General features: G+C 36.0%; 1 protein-coding gene across 1 annotated transcript; it reads right to left on the bottom strand.

The window, feature by feature from the left end:
• Positions 1–10,799: 10,799 nt before the first annotated feature.
• On the bottom strand, positions 10,800–15,537 carry cxcr2 (chemokine (C-X-C motif) receptor 2). Its single transcript, XM_039754990.1, has 2 exons — positions 15,441–15,537; positions 10,800–12,833 (listed from the first exon to the last, which is right to left on the bottom strand). Exons 1-2 carry the CDS (start codon positions 15,441–15,443, stop codon positions 11,754–11,756), a joined length of 1,083 nt encoding a protein of 360 aa, XP_039610924.1. The 5' UTR covers positions 15,444–15,537; the 3' UTR covers positions 10,800–11,753.
• Between the last annotated feature and the right edge of the window lie 4,967 nt (positions 15,538–20,504).

Genomic DNA, 20,504 nt, shown 5'->3' on the forward strand with positions numbered 1-20,504 from the left:
CCTCAGATGTGAACCAGAAATGAGAAGAGAAGTTTTCAGTGGCAGGTGCTCAGATGAATGAAGGAGTATGTGTCTAGAATAACTGTATTGTCTCAGTGCAAGACAGTGGAATTTGTAAAATAGTGCCAAGTTTGTTAAATAAAAATAAAAAAGTGGTCTGTCTTTAAGCACAATACACTAACTCAGTGGCTTCCAGACTCAATCCTGAGTATCCACTGTGGCTGCAGGTTTTTGTTTCAACCAGATTCATAATCAGTGATAATAATTGATCTAATTTAATTAGCTGGTCTTTTTTCTTTTCACTTCTCTAACTCTGCATTCAGAAAACCGTAGCAGTGTGATTTCTACTTTTATTAGAAATTTAGAAATATTTCTGTTTTTGCTATAGCTTTAAATGCTTAACTCTCTTTTCTTGTTTTCCTGTTATTTTGCCCTTTTTCTGTGTAGTTTACTCCCATAATTGCATCCTAATGATGACAATTTAAAATTAGCAAAGCAGACATCTGAGCAAACGACACATGAATGATTAAAGGCTATAATTGCTTCAGCATCAGACCCACTGATATTAGTAAATAATGGACTGAATAGTCAGAACACCTGGAATAGCAGAATGAAAAACAAGATGAAAATATTGTTAAAAAGTAAAAAAAAAAAAAAGTAAAACTTTGTTTTGTAATTTCTACATTGACCCCAAAACAATGAAACTGGGAAATAACAGCTCACTTAATTAGGCTAGGAATGCAATTAAAATCAGAAGTTAGTTGGATCAAAAACCTGTACACACATTGGGTCCACACCAGGGGCATCATGTATAAATGGTGTGTATCCACATAAATGTGTATGCCCATTGCCATGCCCACATCGCGATGTATAAAAACTAAACTTGGTGTAAAGTCACACACATTCTTATGACAGCACTCCCACTTGCATATGCACGTCTCTGCTTGGTTTTACAAAGCAGTGCTACTGTTTCTGTGTGGTCTCCCTTTTTCCAGATTCACATCAGTGACACAGGATTTATCAAATATATTGAAATTAACAGCATATTGTTTACAACAACGTTTCTCAACCTTTAAGTATTTGCGACCCAAGTTTTCATAACAGTTTTAATTGTGCCCCCAACATTTTTTTGAAATGTAGATGCATATTTTATTATACCTACTTAACTTTTATCGACATTTATCTAACTCTATATTTATTGTTCTAGTATCAGAATGTAGTTTAAGTTAATTTGTTTTGGTTTCAACAGATGTTTTTTTCATATTTTTGATTCTTGTTTTCTTTTTTTCACATCTTCGCGCCCCCTTTTTGTTACTTTGTGCCCGCCCCACAGGTTGAGAACCACTGGTTTACAAATTTAATTCCCTTGATTGTAATAATTCTGTAACAATATAATGGTGCACGGAATTAACAACCTATTCCAAATACCACAGCTGCTTTAGTGTTGTTCATTTTAGTGCACCACTCAGAGTATTTTAACCCACTGTATGTGTGTGTGTGTGGAATCATTACTGCACAGAAGCTGATCGGAAAACTCTACAGCAGGTTATGTTGAGAGCGCAGAGGAATATTGGGATACAGCTTTCAGCCCCGGAAGACATTTATAGCACATGCTGCTTAAAGAAAGCCTCCAGCACCTTTATGGATTCCACTTAGACATGCCACAATTTATTTGAACTTCTCCTTGACTTGTCTCTTTGAACTTGTTCCTGCTTGCTGGGACTGGCACTACCCTGGATGGATGGAATAATTAAACATGTATAACTAAGATTATTCAGTGTTCCATAAAGGATTTGTAGAATCGGTGTTCTAAACTTATAGCTGACTTTACATTTATTACAGAACTCAATAATAGCTATAAATTGTATTATTCTAAAATGTTCAGAAAGCTGTAATATCATGAATGTAATGTATTCTGTGTGGCAATTACTGCCTGCATGCTTCTGCTGGGAAAGAGAAAGGCCATTTAAGAAGCACGTAGTGATTAATGACTGGGTCAGGGAACACATGCTAATTTAGTTACGATGGGATTCGAGAAACTCCGGTTAATTAAACATCGATTTTAAGATGAAGTTTACAACGTTTACTTTAATGGCAAACTATGAGATTAATGTGGAAATTTCAAGAGGAAAGTCAGCATTTCAACCTTTTTTTTATCACCGTGTTCCTAATTTTTTGTCTTTTCTCTCTACCCTAATACACTTCTGTTTGACACTCTGATGGTGGGCTATGATCTCGCCTTTTCACCTCGACTTTGACATCTGACCACTTCTTTTTTATTTCGGGAACTTGAATTTTCGAGCGTCTCTGCCATCCTATATCACTCCATCACTTTCCTTTTGTTGCCTATAACACTGCTTAATCCAACAAATGGTACATTTTTCCTTGTCTCCATTTCGCAAACGCTGGAGTGTTTTTTTTCTGTGCTTTTGCCATTGTCTTTTCACAAAATACTGAATATAACAGGCTAGTTATACTGATTTGCATATTCAAAGGGGCGTAATTCTGGCAGGAGTTGGGGTAGGGCGGCAGGAGCATGTACGTGCGTTACTTTTCACACTGACCAGGATTTATGGAACTGAAGTACATGGATGTTGACTTACGCATGGTTTTGAGCATCTGTAATTTTTTGATTACAGACACACATTTCCACTTTTGTCTGTACGCCATATTTTAGTGTGAGTTTTACACACGCCGTTATACATGAAGCCCCCAGATACATTGGGAAATTACTTTTTCAGTTCTGCAACAACTTTTCTGTGGAGAGATTCAGTGTATTGTTTTGAGTGCTTCATGCCCTCGACTGGGTGTAAGAAACCAATGCTATAATAGCTGAAGCAACCCCAAAACATCTTGATTTGTGTGTGTTTTACGTGGTTTAGTGTTTATCAACAAGATTTGGCCCCATGTCACACATCACAACAATTAATTTGCTGGAGTGTAAACTCTCCCAGTATGAACCCAGTTGAAAATGTGTGGTCTTTTTGTAAGCAACAACTTCATGGAATGGACTTTACAACCACTAAGAACCATGGAGAAGATGATTCAGGCCTTAATTGAAGTTTGGTACAGAGACCCACAAATCCCCCAACACTTGTTCAAAATTGGTGGATTCTGTATCAGTTCGCATCTAGATTCTTCTCAAGAGTCAAGAAGGTCATATCATGTACAGGTGTGAGTATATGAATATTATTGATATTAAAAACATTGAGCAAATTGATTTTTGTTGTTTTCAGAGTTTGTTTCCATTAATTTGCACAAGGCCGTACTGTCTGTGTTAAAGAAAAATTATAAATGCACATGTAAACTAAAAAAAAACCTTCCCTGTCTTAAAAAATGGAGCTGACAATAAAGCTGCAATATTGTATGTTCTTTAATGCAAAAGAGTCATGCAGACTACTGGAGTTGTATTCCTAACTCACAGTCATGTTTTTATTTTGCTTTAACTATCAAAATGAAAATAGACTATAAGAGGATTTTTGAGGAAACACTTAAATAAGTCTCTGACAGATGTGTAGGAATTTGGTAAATAAAGCAGTAATTTTATGACCAAACTATTGCTATTAATAGTTTGGTTAGTTTTCATCTGTATTTCTTGAGTTCCTGTTTCATCAGTAACACTCAGCATTTAAACACACACCACAGATTTTTGTCTTTTCATAGCATGTGTTAAGGCTAAATTTGGTTTGCTACTCAGATTTTTTATGATGTTTTATTAAAATATTGTGTTTTTCCGTTTAATAAACCCATGGCTAAATGAATGGTGTTGAGCTAAATTCCATTAAGATGAATAGCAAGTAAAATGGAGATCCATGTTTATGATATTAATCTGTTAATAGTGAGATGGTTTGTCCGTCTGTCCATTTATAGGTCTGTGTGAAGTCCAGCAACATTGGGCCTAAGACAGGGACCAAATCTTGATTGAATTCCAGGCTAGACACACTTCCACGATTACTCATGTCTAACCAATTTCTATTTCCAGTTGGATTAATGAACACATGATTAGGATGTTATAGGGAACTTGAGGGCCTTTCAAAATATGTTAATATAATTCAAATTCTTGGTTTAGAATTTGAAGGTCAACTGTATCACAGCCTGCTTTACTGACTTAGATTATGATCTGGTTTTTAATAATACCTTATTTGCGTTAAACAGAACAGAAATGGAGAACAGAACTCATAGTGAAAAAATTATTTTTGGCATTTTATAAATTAAACCAACTAAAAATGCATAACTTTTAATAAATTATTATAGCTCCAACTTTTCATGTTTCAATTTCACAAAATGTTTTGAAGCAGTAAAACATCTTGTTCAACAAAGGAAGGAGCTGTTTATTGGATAAAAGATGGGTGTATAGTAAGTATTATTGGTGGTAAACATAATAAATATTTGGTGGTATATATCTACTGCATAGTACCAGCTTTAGCGTAATCTTTAATGTTATTATTTCCATGGAAATGGTTACATACGGTACCTCCTCAAGGAACTATACTATCAAATATGGGGGAAACACAGCATTTGCTCACCTGACACCAAATGCTCTAAACAGAAAAATAAGTTACTTTTGCTGTCAATTTTATTCCTGGTTACAAAACGCTAACGGATAAATGCCTAGATACACAACCGGCACTAAAGAGTTTTGTGTTATCGACATCTGTGTTAATAAATATCCTTGTCTGGTCTGCACATTGATACAGTGTATCACCTTGTTTGTTTCTTAGATTATTCAGTCACACCTTATCATAGATGTACTGTCATTTACTTTCAATTCATTTCAGCCTATGTTGGTGTTTTTTCTCTAACAGTCTAATTTTGGCATTTCCTTCTAAAGTCATTTTAAAAGGCCTTAAACATAATCTCATGTCGTGTTAACCATTAATATGACTCTTTTGGCTCATTGCAGTAAGAGATTTCTTCACCAGCTTTAAGAAATACATTCATTCTTGAAGTCAAGTATGCAACAGTTCGTCAAAAATATTGCCGTGAAGTGTCATCATTTCATGACTCAATATCCTGTTTCTGGTTTTTCAAAAACTTCTCTTTCCAGTTTGCTTCAGTTCTTCCACTAATCAATGCAGTTCAATCAAATTTGGTTTCCATTAGCAAATTTCCCTTTTTTTAAAGTATTCAAATGACTTTTGTCTTCATTGTGCTAGTTGTAGTATTTCACCACACTTCGATATTTGCCATTGATCTTAGCTGTTTCCTCTTTCATTTCCTCTTCTTTGGATATCAGTGTTCCTGCAGGCATTGTGAATCAGATAACTGAAATAGAGGCCCCCTATATCTCTTATCTTCCCTTCTTTGCTGGCACTTTTTAACAGTGTTGGTAATTTTGGCCTTAATGCGCATATTCCATTAGCCGCATCTCAAGTGGATTAGCTATGTCATTTAAAGCAAAGAAGTTGTATCTTTCACAGTTTCATATTTACTCAGGTGTTAACACTGACATAAACCTATCGCTGTGTTTCTTAACATCGCATTTACAGAGTTGGCAGTTTCTGCCAAGGTTTTTGCTCGTGTTCTATTCTAAAATTACTTTTTGAACAAAGAAATGAAAAACCAATATGCAGATGGAACTGTTGAGTCTCATCATTTGAACCAGTTTAAATCCTGGCAGGAGTGCACGCCACGTTTTTATGGGTGATCTTCCACAGTCCAAACACATTGTGCTAGAAATGTAGCCTGGTCTTATGCCCGTGAGTGAGTGAATGTTTCATATGATGCAGTGATGGCTCATCTGCTGGCTCAGAAATACAAATACACAAAACAACTGAAAAAGCCTTCACAAAATGGAACAAAATGTGTATTAACAAAACTAGCCATAAAAATATATATGTACATTACATTCTCACTGAATGGAAGAAGCCCATCCAGCAGTATCAGACACAAGGCAGGAACGAGCCCTTGGTTGACATGCAAGTCCAATAAGTGGCTCAGGAACAGGCACGATTTCAAGCTATGCATCCTGGTGTCCCAAGAAATAACATATATTCATCCATCCATTATCCAACCCGCTATATCCTAACTACAGGGACACGGGGCTCTGCTGGAATCAATCCTAGCCAACACATGGCTCAAGGCAGAAAACAAACCCCAGGCAGGGTGCCAGCCCACCGCAGAATAACAAATATAACTACAGTATATGTCAAGATTTTAAAAACCTTCCCATGTAAGAAGGTCTTATTGTGCAGCAAACATAGCTTAGCTGACACAGATATCAAACCACCAATCACACAAAAGAAAAGCAACACTTTCTGTGCTTCATACAGCTGTCAATCATAAGATGTGCAGTGATTTAATGTAGAGTCATATGTGTTTATTTTTGATCCCTGATCCCTCTCTGATAATGATGAGACAGCAAAGATGGGCATCATGCATGGGCATGAGTTAACAGACATACTGTACATATATGCTACACAAATCCCTCTCTTTGGAACTTTGAAAATCTGGTCACCTTAATTCAAGGAAGTGCAAGTATTTCTACTTTGTCACCCATGGAAAATAAGACATCTTCTGTCATTTGCTTATGTGATCAACTGTAGAGGCATAGAGCATTAAATAAACAATATAATTTTGAAATTTTTTTTTATAGTTTATACTAGAGAAGACTGAAATGTATTCGAATTTTCTCTTTCAATATTGTGCCTCGGCTAGAGGAAGCTGCTGGAGAACTTGAATTTTAGTTAACAATTAGAAACCTTTACAAATTTCAAAATATATATAGGGTGGTACAGTAGTCGCTGCTGTGGCTCCACAGTCCCATAAAAATGCCACTTGAAAATGGAAATGTAGCCCCATGGGCTTCTCCGAACACTAACAGAATTCGCTGTCAAACAGATAGAGATTAGGCAAGGCACAGAGACAGCAGCAAACAGCCTGCTGCACACATTTAAAGGTATTTAATGATTGCTGCAGGAGCTTCTTCTTCTTTCAGCTACTCCCGTTAGGGGTTGCCACAGCGGATCATCTTCTTCCATATCTTTCTGTCCTCTGCATCTTACTTTGTTACACCCATCACCTGCATGTCCTCTTTTACCACATCCATAAACCTTCTCTTAGGCCTTCCTCTTTTCCACTTATCTGGCAGCTCTATCCTTAGCATCCTTCTCCCAATATACCCAGCATCTCTCCTCTGCACATGCCCAAACCAACGCAATCTCTGACTTGGTCTCCCAACTGTCCAACCTGAGGCGATCCTCTGATGTACTCACTCATTTCTAATCCTATCCATCTTCGGGAGCTAATAACAAATAACAGTATGCACTGGTTTTATATTGTTATCCAGTCTCTGAAAACATAAGGTTTGAGATAAAAATAATATGGTACTTTTAAAGTAGGAAGGAGTGGGACAGAAAGAAGAGTGTAGAAGAGAGATCTGAATGAGCGGATTTGTGACTGGCACTGATGTGACACTCTTTGAAACAATCTCCATGTTATACAGCATATTTTGTGCGATCAAGAAAACAAAGCTTGGTAAAAGGCAGTTCTGAATCAGGATCCTGTGCTTGAAGATGAATTATATGATTAATTTATTTTACTGAATACAGAGAATATGCAACAAGATAAGGAAAACTTAGTAAATAAGGCAATACAAAGTAAAGCAGTGTGAATATACAGCACAGTATATATTTAATATTCCATGTTTTTTTAATAACAGTACAAATATTATAAGAAACAATTTATTTAGACAATTTCATAATGTAATCTTCTAGGTAACATTTTAACAAAGTATACATGGGGTGGTACAGTAGTAGCTGCTGTGGCTCCATAGACCCAGCCTCCAGCATTTGAATATTGCACCCATTTGCTGTTTGCTCACTTTTCCAGTGTGCTCCAGTTTTCCACTGACGTCACCAAAGATGTGAAGTTGAGATAACCTAATGATCCCAAAATGACTTTTGCAGGAGTGGATCTGTGCTTTTGTGAGCCTTGTGAAGGACTGATGTCCTATCTAGAGATGCTTCTTGTCTCACACCCTATGCTGCCAGGAGATTCCAGCCTCATGTAGACCCTGGATTGGATTAGATGTGTCTGAGAATGTTATGCTTTTTTTATATATAGAATTACTATTGTGACATTATTCCTTATTTAATTTTTTTTTAATCTTTCACTTGTCACTATGCTCTAATTAATAACATTTTAATGTGCATGCATATTTTACTTAGAATGCACTGTTACAATACAGATGATTTCCTTTTGATAGTTATGTCAACATTACAAAAGTTTGTAACAGTTTAACAAGATTTCTGTTTAAGAAGTAAAAGATGAACTCCTTGACCTGGCAGCAATGGGTGAAAAGAAAGAACCATCCCATATCCATTAGTCTTCTGCAGGTTACATTCACACGTAGACTCAGCTCTGCTTGCTCTCATTGAATTTGTATTTACCAGTAAAACTGACTGCATCCTTTTGGGCAGAGAGAACAAGTGAACATTATACAAAAGGCAAGTAGTAAAACTTTGTGAGGCTTGAACGCAGTACCTTTGTAACATCAAGTACATATTTTTACAATGGGAAAAAAAAAAATCAAGTAACACATAAATATATTAAGATTCTTTCCAGTCAGAAGCTGGGTCTATTAGAACAGTTTGAAGAACAAGGCTGGAAGTCATCCTGGCCAGAATACTTAGTCATCAAAGAGCAGAGCTACACACAAACCCATTCACTCATCCTAAACCATTCTCTGTGGTCCCAGTTAACCTGACATGCATCTGATGTGAGGCAGCAACCTGACTAGATTTGAGTCCAATGGCCTTTCTGGAGCTGTGAGACATAAGGGCTAATACTGCACAACCTTAATTTCCAAGGTGTTGAGGTAAGACAAATACATTTTAACAGATTGTTTAGATTTGTATTGTTTTAAATTAAAAGTATCCGTGTTTAAGGAAACAAAAAATAGATCAATATATAAGATATCAATTTTTAGATTTTCATGTACGTATAATGTTCTTATCCTAAAATTAGTATCTTCTCCATTTTCCAGGCTTGTGATACCATTACATATTAATATTTAGTCTAATTTGTAAGACATAAGAGATCAATGTACTGCAATGTTGTCAATGTGAATATGACGGTGTGTCAGTGCACGTTAAAAAATCAAATGTATAACCTAATTAAAGTCATCTCCCTGAGTAATTATCAAGGAAGTTATATGTTCACCTTTAGGCAGCAGAAACAATTTTGGGTCATCGTAAAAAGATTTCAGGAAGATTAAGTTTGTTTTAAAGTTCACTAAATTACAGAATACATAAAATACATGAATTTAAAGAGTGTTTTGTCATAAAATGGGCACTGTGTGCCACTCTTTATCACATACAAGTAGAGTTTTCTGTTACTAAACAGACTAAATTCATGACATTTGTCTGTGGTTTTTCTTATCCTGCTAGGATTTTAGAGGAAAAATAAAGTAACATGAACTGAAACCTGAAACATATAAAAGTTCAGTTTAAATTCTTATCTTAAATGAGCACAGTACAGTTCTTCATTTTATTTTTTTAGGTATCTGTCAGCAACAGCAATGGAGAAGCCTGGTTTGATTACAGTAGATTAAATTGCATTTAATTTGTCTTAACACTAAAATTTAACTTTGTGGTATTGTATTACAAATACATGATAAGGTCTATATTAAAATGTGGCTAAATTTTGAATGATATATCACATTTAATTAATCATATGGAGTCTGGCCGGCATGCATAGTTGTCTATTTTGTCTGCTATATAATACAATATTTATAATAATAATAGACTAAGATATATATTTTCAGCTTTCACTATTTATTTCATATTCTCATCTCAAGTGATTATCTAGTATTATTTAATAAAACAATAAAATTACAATAATTGAGGTATATCTGTACATTAATTTCAAAGTGTGCATTAAAGTTTTTTTTACTGTGCCAGAGTTAAAATATGAACTTATTATTATAATATAATATAAGGGTGGCATGGTGGTGCAGTGGGTAGCGCTGCTGCCTCACAGTTAAGAGACCTGGATTTGCTTCCCGGGTCCTCCCTGCGTGGAGTTTGAGTCTGAGTGCACCGGTTTCCTCCCACAGTCCAAAGACATGCAGGTTAGGTGCATTGACAATCCTAAATTTTCCTTGGTGTGTGTGCTTGGTGTGTGTGTGTGTATGTGTGTGCGTGTGCGTGCCCCCTGCGGTGGGCTGTCAAACTGCCCGGGGTTTGTTTTCTGCTTTGCACCCTGTGTTGACTGGGATTGCCTCCAGCAGATCCCCGTGACACTGTAGTTAGGATAAAGCAGGTTGGATAATGGATGGATAATATAATATAATATAATCTTTATATATAATACGCTACCGTGGCTGTTCGTTTGTCTGTCCAGGATTTTAAATCACCTATGTGATGTATCTTGTCCGCTTTCGGGGTGATGATTGACCTCCAAGGTTATTCCTCTTTTAATTTTTATTTTATTTTATTGTGGAATCAACTCTCGGCAGCGGCCAGCAGGGCGGCCATGTGCCGCACGTCGTCACTTCCCCTACCTCTTCATATCTTAAATCATTCTTGAGGAAGATTGAAGACTAAAGTGCCAGCTTAGGGAAAAATTAAGAAAAACGTACTAAGTAATTGCAACACAAAAACTGACTTAATCAGTTTTAACGCGAAAAGATGCTGACGGAAGAAGAGAAGAAGCAGCCACCAGGGTGGAAAAAAGAAGAGCTCAGGAAGAGCGGAGTATGCTCAAGTCAAGTGTATTCACTACACATTATCGTGCAGTATGCCGTTACTGTTATAATATAATATAATATAATATAATATAATATAATATAATATAATATAATATAATATAATATAATATAATATAATATGATATAATATAATATAATAGAAACATATGTGGGTTTTTTATCCCTTTTTATGTGCATTTCTGTAGTAGACATCTTTATGTTAGCTTGAATTAAAAATGCAGTTTATTATTTTTGGTAAATTAATATTTTAAATTATTTAATACAAGTCTTTATTTCCAGAGGCAAGGAATCAAGTTATCAATGATATATCTATGGTGATATTTGAGATCAAATTTTCCAAAGACACTTTTTTAAAGCATGTGTTTATTGATAGCATATCACAGTTAACCACACTGGTGCTTACCTTCTTGCCTAATACTGGTCGACAGATTTCACTTCTTCTTTTCCAGCTAATTCTAAAGATACATAACTTTAGGTAATATTTGAAAACCCACTTAATCCAGTTCAGCGTCACTAGGCATCTGGCTTTCCCAATAGCATTGAAATCATGATAGAAACCAGCCCTGGTTGTGGCACCAGTCCATTACAAGGGTCACACATAGACACACGCAGAGTGTACAGCAATGGGTTGTGAAGAGAAGACTCGGGGTACCCAGAGATAAACCCACTGCATGTATGGAGGGAAGAATGCAGACTTCACTTACACATGCCTATGCATGGAATTAAAAGGCCAGAATGCTGAATCTTTGAGGCAATAAAATGGATCACTACTTCATCATAAAACTCTAACATTCTGTTTATGTAAAGCCAGATATTGTGCAAATGTATGTCACTCCTTGCATTTCTTGCTATATCTAACAGCTTTCAAAAAAGGATTATTGTCATTACAGATTTTAAATAATAGAAGCCAATTCTAGTCAATTTCACCATGTGAAAACAACACTATAAAAGAAATATGTTTAAAAAAATAAACTCTTCGAAGAGGAAAAAAGGTCCTTGTGGTATACACCATGAATGCAAAGAAAGGCGTCCTAGCATTGTCCTACAATGTGACAGATGAGTTTCCAGAGCTTGAAAGGTAAGATGAACTTCTTCCATAAACTGACAGGATTCTTTTGCTGATCAGTCCATTTTTAAACAAAATTCTGAGGAAGGTGCTGCGAAACTTTTGCCCAATGAAGGCATATAAAATGGGATTGATGCAGCAGTGACTAAAGGCAATGAACTCTGTAGTGTCCAAGGTCTTGTCAATCTCATTCCGGATTTCACAAGTCACATTGAAGCTTTCAGCCCTCAATAGAGTGTCTACAAACATTGCAACGTTGTATGGTAGCCAGCAGAAGATAAATGCCAATAATACAGCAAAGATTACCTTCATTGCCCTTTGCTTCTGACCATTTTTGGTCTGAAAGAGAGTTTTAATGGTGAAACCATAGCAGAAGATCATAACTGCTACAGGAATGAAAAATCCAATTGTGTGCCGAAGCAAACGGATAATTATCCGCCAAATCTCAAGTCCTTCTATGCTTTTCTCTTTACAAACTTTGAATTCAATTGAATCCGCTTTATACTTAAGCTCTTTAAAGTAGATCATGAAAGGGACAGAAAGTAAAACAGCCAATAGCCAAACTCCAAAACAAACAAACTTCACTAGGTGACGCTTCTGAGTGATTGCACTTGTGGCGTGCACAATGGCAAGGTATCTGTCCACACTGATGCAAGCCAGCAGTAAGATTCCGCTGTAAAAGTTAAGTTCATGTATAAAAGAAATAATTTTGCACATAGCATCTCCAAAAATCCATTCATCTTTCACATATGCAATCCAAAAGGGAAGAGTCAAGGAAAACATAATGTCTGTGACTGCCAGATTCAGAAGGTAACAGTCAGTGGAGGATTTTTGACGGTCCATGGAAGCTATAACAAAAACAACAACAGCATTTCCTAAAAGACTCAAGAAAAACACAAAACAATAGACTGTGACTAGAACGTTTGTGTTGATATGGTTCTTTAAAATTCTGCAAGCAGAGGTACCTTCATTCAGATTTACATACTCAGAATAATTGAACATATCAGGATCAAATAAGCCATACATGTCTTCACCACTTATTTTATTATTGGTCACCTACAAAAGACAAAATAAATAATGTTACTGTTAATATTTAACTATAAATCAGTCCAACCATTTAATTTTAAAACCTTCTTAATTCATTTCTCGGTCACATAGGACTGTATGCTATCCCAGAGACATTTCTGACAAAGCAAGGGAATCCTGTGCAGAATAGTCTTGTGCCGCTAGTCCATATCATTGGTGGTCATTAACTGATTACTTACTAATGGAGTCGTAAATATTATTTTTACAATAGGCAGTTGTATCCTGATTGCATATGATAGGCTATAAACACATTGTACATGCATTGCATTTACAGTTGAAACTTCATATGCTTCTTTAGCAGAAAGATACAAATCAGATTAGATATCCCCTCGCAAAATGCAAACTAGCAATCTGACAGCTCTCTCTGTGGGGTTCAGTGTTATATGTGATCCATTTTGTACATTGACAGAACATTCCAAGTGATTGTGAGGACCTGTGCAAGATGCATTTTGCAATGTATTATTTAGAGAAGACAAAAGAGGCAGAGGATATTCTATAATGCTGAATTTGTGACAGCTTTAGTCAAAGCAGCAAGTGTGCTGTGGTCAGTCTGGATGCGTAAATAGAATCAAGACTGGTGAGGTAAAAATCCTCCTGCTATGAAGAAAAGACATGAGTTTTCGAAAAAATAATGCACGACAGCTGGCATTATAGTATATTGAATTTGGTGCAGTCTGTAATACTTTATGCAGTCTTTTTGGAACAAGCAGACCTTGAGTGAGCCAATCCATTTAGGAAATGTGTTATGCTCTCTGATCAGCTCTGAAGGGGAAGTACATCAGAACATTCAACAGCAGTGCACCTAGGGGCTATCTGTCCTGTCACTGCCCGAAAAAGAATTTGACATGGATTATTGCAAGCAAAAGGGATACCTCTTAATTAAGCTCCAGGCTATAACTGATCATTTTCCATACAGGTGTGGTGTTGTGAAGGAAATAAAGGTTGACGTTATGTGGCTAAACAAGGAAAATGGCCATCCTTCAAAGTGACACATTGAGTACTCTGTTTTCCTCTCATGTCACAAATGTATGAATGTTAGCATTGCTGATGACTACAAATTGAGCCTGAATGACTGTGTGTTTGAGTGTTTATTCTGCAATATGCTGTAGGTTTAACGCTTGACTTGCATTCATTGCTGCTAAGACAAGGGAGTTCAGAAAATGAACAGATCACTAGTATTGCAAGATAAGCCCAAATGAAAAAAACAGAGATGTGCAAGTATACTGATAAATGAATATTATGAAAATGCTCAAGGTGTTTATTGTGGTTCAAGCTATTCTGAATATAAGTCAATCTAAGTGCTAAACATGCAGTTGACAACTGTCACCTCATCATTTCTGAGATCACTGAAACACGACTGGGGTTGGGAGTGCAATAACAAAAAAAAGCCATTCATCTATTAATTAAATTACCTAATCCCACTAAAACATTAATCATGCAGCATGTGTGTATCATGTAGCTCACAGGAATTATAACATGGTTTATACATAAATATTTCAGCTATACTTGTTCTTTTTTATTTCATTCTCATTAATAAAAAACTATCCCTCCTTACAACACCATTTAACCATAATAATTTATATACTTTAACATAAGTAATTATAATTAATATTGATAAAATGTAAAAACATTTAAACATCTTGTTCTTAATTGCATTTATCACCTATTTTTTCTTAATATTAATTATACTGAAATTTAGTTGAATTCAGTGTAATGAATTAAGGTGAGCATTTGAAAGCAGCAAATCACTCCCTTTGAATAATTAACACAGTATGGCACATTCAAGTTCCTTTTACTCTACTTCCTAAACATGCACAAATCTAGCTTTTCTTCTTTCACCCCAGTTTTATTTTCTCTTCAGATGATGTTGGACTGTCTGTCCATCCATTATACAAATCCGCCCTGTCCACTTCTAGTTTTTTGGAAATCCCCAAGCTCTGAGAGCAACACTGAATGTAAGGCTGGAACCAGCCCTGGATGGGATGCCAGTCCATCAATGAGAAAACTCGCACCCATCCAATGTAGTATCACCTCTCTAACTAAACTGAAGGGAGTAACCAGAGATGGCTGAACCAGTGACATGCAGAATATGAAAATACTGCATAGAGAGTAACCAGGTTGGGATTTGAACCTAGGACTCTGGAGCTGCGAGAAAGCGGCATACGTCATTGCAACACCGAGTGCAAGAATAAAGCAATGAGAAGCAGAATGAGGAGATTCTACACAGGCTGGGAAAAGCGGACACTAGAACTGCAAGGCTTCAGTCCCAACTGTTAGCATAATAATTCAATAATTAGAAAATAATGTTGCTTTTGGGATTTACTGTATGTCTGTCACAAGCAATGTTTAAGATAATCACCTTATCATTTTCTTAAAGCTGTAATGCTTTACTATTGTCACAATGAAATAATTAATTCATGCCACAGTCTCGTCATCAAATTAATAAAATTACAATCATAAAATTCTCAATTATCAATATGTTCTTAATGTTTTAATATACAGCATAAAAATAGTGCAGTAAGTTCATTTGTATTTACAGTAATGAAGATAAGAACAATAATAGTCAAGGTCTCTTACCATGTTTCTTTTCTCACTAGAAGAAAGTGTGTCAATATAATACTGAAACTTGTGGAATGTAGATAAGTTGCTGCTGGAGACAATGTGGTGCTTTAAAAAAAACAGAAAGCTTCTCACTGCTGATTATCTCTTGTTGCTTCTTTCAACATTTAGAAAAACTAAAGAGGAAATAGGAGGGCAAAGCAAGTCAAATTGCAAATTAGTTGACCAAAATTTAGCATAAACTCACAAGAGAACTGAAGTAGCAGCCCACTGAATATTTTTACAATATTTACAGAAGTGATACAGTACGAGGAAAGGACTATTATTCGGCCAAGTCAAAACTTTTGAAACTTTTTTCAATAAATCTTGAAAACCTGATAGTCATACAGATGGCACAGGTCATAAATACTGAGGGGTGATTCTCCACAGTTTCACCTAATGTCTCAAATGAATAGCTTCATGCTTATTTCAGTAGTGGCAATTTCTCTTTAGATATTTCTACCTGGGTGACATGGTGGTGTAGTGGGTAGCGCTACTGCCTTACAGTTAGGAGACCCGGGTTCACTTCTCTGGTCTTCCCTGCGTGGAGTTTGCATGTTCTCCCTGTGTCTGCGTGGGTTTCCTCCCACAGTCCAAAGACATGCAGGTTAGGTGCATTGGCGATCCTAAATTGTCCTTAATGTGTGTGTGTGTGTGTGCGCACCCTGCGGTGGGCTGGCACCCTGCCCGGGGTTTGTTGTCTGGGATTGGCTCCAGCAGACCCCCGTGACCCTGTAGTTGGGATATAGCGGGTTGGATAATGGATGGATATTTCTACCTTAATTGTACCCAGTGTTGTTAGTGTCCTCCTAGATTATCTTTACTATTAAATCTATCTTTCATTTATCTGTCTCTTAAATAATCTTTATATTATGCAGCCCCAATGAAAGTGATTAAGAATTGATGACTGATACATGTGTCCATTAACATTTTGAACCTTGTATTCCAATAAGTGTGTTCACTCACACACACTATTATTGTTAATATATATTTACAATACATCATGTAGAATTCTTGATGGCAACCTGTGTGGGATTTTTCATGTTCTCCTGTTTCTCAAGGAACTCCTCTAAAAAAAGCTATTGAGTCTAAACCGGCCCGGTGTGACTGTGTGCATGAGAGGATCATGCAGTGGACTATCAGGATTGTCTGTTTATTTGATGTTCTTTGTTAATCCCCAAAAGGAACTTATCGTTTCACATGACCTTTGGACGTCACAGTGCAGGGTCAGCAATTGCACACCACCCCTGGAGCAGTTTTCAGGTTAAGGGCCTTGCTGAAGGGCCCAGCTGAGTAGGATCCCTTCCAGATACCAATGCAGATCTGGGTTAGATACCTGAACTGGGATGGGTGGATTTAAGAATGCTCCAACTCCTAGTCTATCCTTTAGAAGGTTTGCTCAGTTTACTTATTCTTGTAATACTCAATGTTCACATTTATTTTTATTAACAGCTAAACCACTCAAAAAATATGGTACAGAAACAACCCTGATAAACACTTTCTTGTGAATATTTACTGTATAACAAAGCTCATTAATCAAAATCAGTCAAGCCGTTTTCTGTGCTTTCTTTTTCTTGATTTTATTGCAGCACAAATATGTGCAAGGCATGAATCAGTTTTAGAATGAATTGTGTTAACATCACTAGGCAGCCATAGTAATGTTCATAAGTCAAAAGCATTTAGAGGTTAAAAATATAATAACATTCTGTTGGAATAGTACAACAGAAGAGAAGCTTGTACAGATCCCAGATCTTGCCTGTTGCTGGTATGTTTATAATTAAACAACAAAGATATTCTGTAATGAAAATGATACAGTCACAAACACTTGTGTCACAAATTTCCCAGCAGGTTTTTAGAACAGTAGAACAGAAGAAATTTGACAAACATGGGGAAACCACTCATCCACTTCATAAGAGGACTTCCACCTGAAGCTAAGCATTTTCAGGTCTGGCCAGTACTCGGATGGGAGACCAAACAGGAAAAGCTTGGGTTGCTGCTGGAAGAGGTGTTGGTGAGGCCAGCAAGGGGTGCTTACCCTGTGGTTTGTGTGTGGATCCCAATTCCGCAGTGCAGTGATAGGGACACTATGCTGTAAAAATAGCACAGTCCTACGGATGAGATATAAAACTGAGGTCTTGACTCTCTGTGCTAATAAAAGATCCCTGGGCATTCTTCATAAACAGCAGGTTGTATCTCGATGTCCAGCATTAATTTCCCACTATGGCCTTGTCATTCTGGCCCTGAATCTTCCCCTGTCTCTGATTGGCTATGTCTCTAGCTCACCAGTTCACCACCTAACAGCTAATGTGTGGTGAACATACTGGCATAAAAATGGCTGCAACTGCATCATTCACGTGGATGCTACACATTAGTGCTGTTTGAAGTGGCTCCCCACTCACTATGATTAGCACTTTGAGTAGTGAGAAAAGCGCTATATAACTGTAAATAATAATGATTAATTATTATTATTATTATTACTGTTATTGTTATTATTATTATTTTTTTTAATCCAGAATCATCTTAATGATTTTCGAGGTTTCTGCTTCAAGTTTAGGATTATTCCTGTTAATATATTAAATATAGAAAAATAATTTACTTAGGAAGTACAAAGACCATTGCAATGGAACTGTTTTCACAGCATTATGTGAGTAATCAAAGAATTAAAATGAAAATGAAACCCACTTATTACCAAAGTATTTTATCTAAAATATCACAATGAATATACATGTAATAGTAAAATCTAGTGAAGCTGCCAATTCTACCCATATAGAAAAAGACTTTGAAAACTGTTCAATATTAGTGTAATATTTATGTAACTATGGATCATATGCAGAATATTATATATTTTGAACAATTTAGCCAAAATGTAAAAATACAAAAAAAAAAAAAAAACTTGATGTATGAAGCTGCTTTTTCTTCCATTGCAGTATGCTTAAAAACTTATAAGTCACGTTGTGATTATAAAAACATATGAAGAAAGCAGTGGGCTTAAAACTCACAGAAATTATATTCTCTCAAAAACTGTTAATAGACCAAGGAAAGCACACACATGAGAGACGAAAAGATTCCTTTAGTAATAAAATACTGAAATTGCTCCAGTTCAGAGTCACTGGGTGGGCTGGTACTTACCCTTATAACACTGGGTGGTAGACAGGAGCCAACCCTGAGTGGACTGACAGCATCTGGAGTATTGTGTGCAGTTCTGGTCACCATGTTACAAGAAAGACATAGCAGCACTTAAAGCTGTACATAGGAGAGCAGCCAGGTGCATCCCAGAATTTAAGGATACGCCCTACTCTGACAAACTTAAATTAAATTAAACTTGTTTAGTTGTGAACAGAGGAGACCGCGTGGGGACTTAATCCAGGTTTTTAAAATCCTCAGAGGTTTTGGTAAAGTAAATCAAGCAACATTCTTTCAAGTTATAAGTGAATCACATACTCAAGGACATTAGTAGAAATTAAGGGGGAGTGCATTTAAGGATGAAAGTCAGGAAACACTTTACACAAAGAATTGTGGGACTCTGGAACAAACTACCGAGATGTATGTTGAAGCAGAGACCTTGGCAACCTTTAAGAAGAATGTGGATGAGAAATTGGGGCAGCTTAGCTATTAGCTAAACAAACAGGCTTGATGGATGAATGGTCTCCGTTCTATTGTCAAACCTCTTAAGATCTTATGTTCTGTGATTGCCTGCCCATCACAAGGCCCACAACCAACTAAAGAGGGCCTGTATAAGATCAGTTAATCTAACATGCACCTCTTTATGAAAATAAAATCAAAGTACACAGAGAAAACTTTATGCAAACATATAGAGAATATGCAAACTCCACTCAACCGAGCACAGGATTTGAACCATGACACTGACACTGAATCCATGATTTTGTTTTTTAATAAATGCAATTATTCTTTATAAGCTTGATATAAAACCCACTCTTGTGTTTGGTTAACATTCCTGGGCATAGCAGATGTTTCTGCTGCAATCATATGCATTGTCTTAATTTATATACAATGAATGTTTTTATATTTAGCATTTATTTTTTTGTATTTAGTAGATTCTTTAACACCACTCATATATGTTTTATTTGTAATAGTAAATAAACACATGGAACTGCTTACAAACCTGGAAACTTTGAATAAAAACCACAGTCGAGCTACTACCTTGAAATGTCTTAGGTTTCTTTTAAAGGTATCATGTGGTTTGTGACTCATGTTATATTGTTAGATTGCCTGCCATTTACTGACAACATACCTTTACTGCTGCTAAGTTAAAATACCACTGATAAAATGACAGATATACTGTATACAGTATATATATTATTTGCCTATTGCAGTGTATTAGAATATTTTTTGTATATTCACATATGTTTCTTATATATAGGGATAATTTTTTGAGAAATAGTTGACCATGCTGGTAAGTGTTTCAGAGACTCCAGTGGTACCACCAATATTCCATTACGGACAGTCTTCCTTATTCATTAATATATTAAAAAAAAACCCAGATGGCACAAATCTGCATTTTCATAAAATATTTTTACTCCTGTGAGTATCTCAAAAAGACAATGCTAAGGATGCGTAGGGGCAGACATTATTAATCCCTATAGTTTTCAGACTGTGAGCAGAGTGAGTTATGTATTCACATACTTGGCAACACTTTTTTCAACATGTTACAGAAGAACCCTGACCAGGATGTGTGTTGTCTTTTTTCTTTTTTTAATTTTTTTTACGCCTCATGTGAAGAGGCAACTGACATTTGAAGAGTATCTATCGTGGTTGCTATGTGTAAAATATGTGGTATTTTCTGCTTTATCAGATTGTGATCACCAAAATGCAATATTTCTGCAGTACTTTGAAAGTCTGATGGGATTTAGGCTCTGTTTATCTGCAATTTACTTTATGACTTGTATAAGTGTTCTTTATCTGTATTAGTTCAGTTTTTGTTATATGTTGTTTTTGTGTATAAATGAAAAAATGGATCACAATATATTTAAAAGAAAAAACATTACATTAGAAGTTTACTTTTCAATGTAAATTTCATAATTG

Source organism: Polypterus senegalus, chromosome 6, assembly GCF_016835505.1.
Source record: "Polypterus senegalus isolate Bchr_013 chromosome 6, ASM1683550v1, whole genome shotgun sequence".
Lineage (NCBI taxonomy): Eukaryota > Metazoa > Chordata > Cladistia > Polypteriformes > Polypteridae > Polypterus > Polypterus senegalus.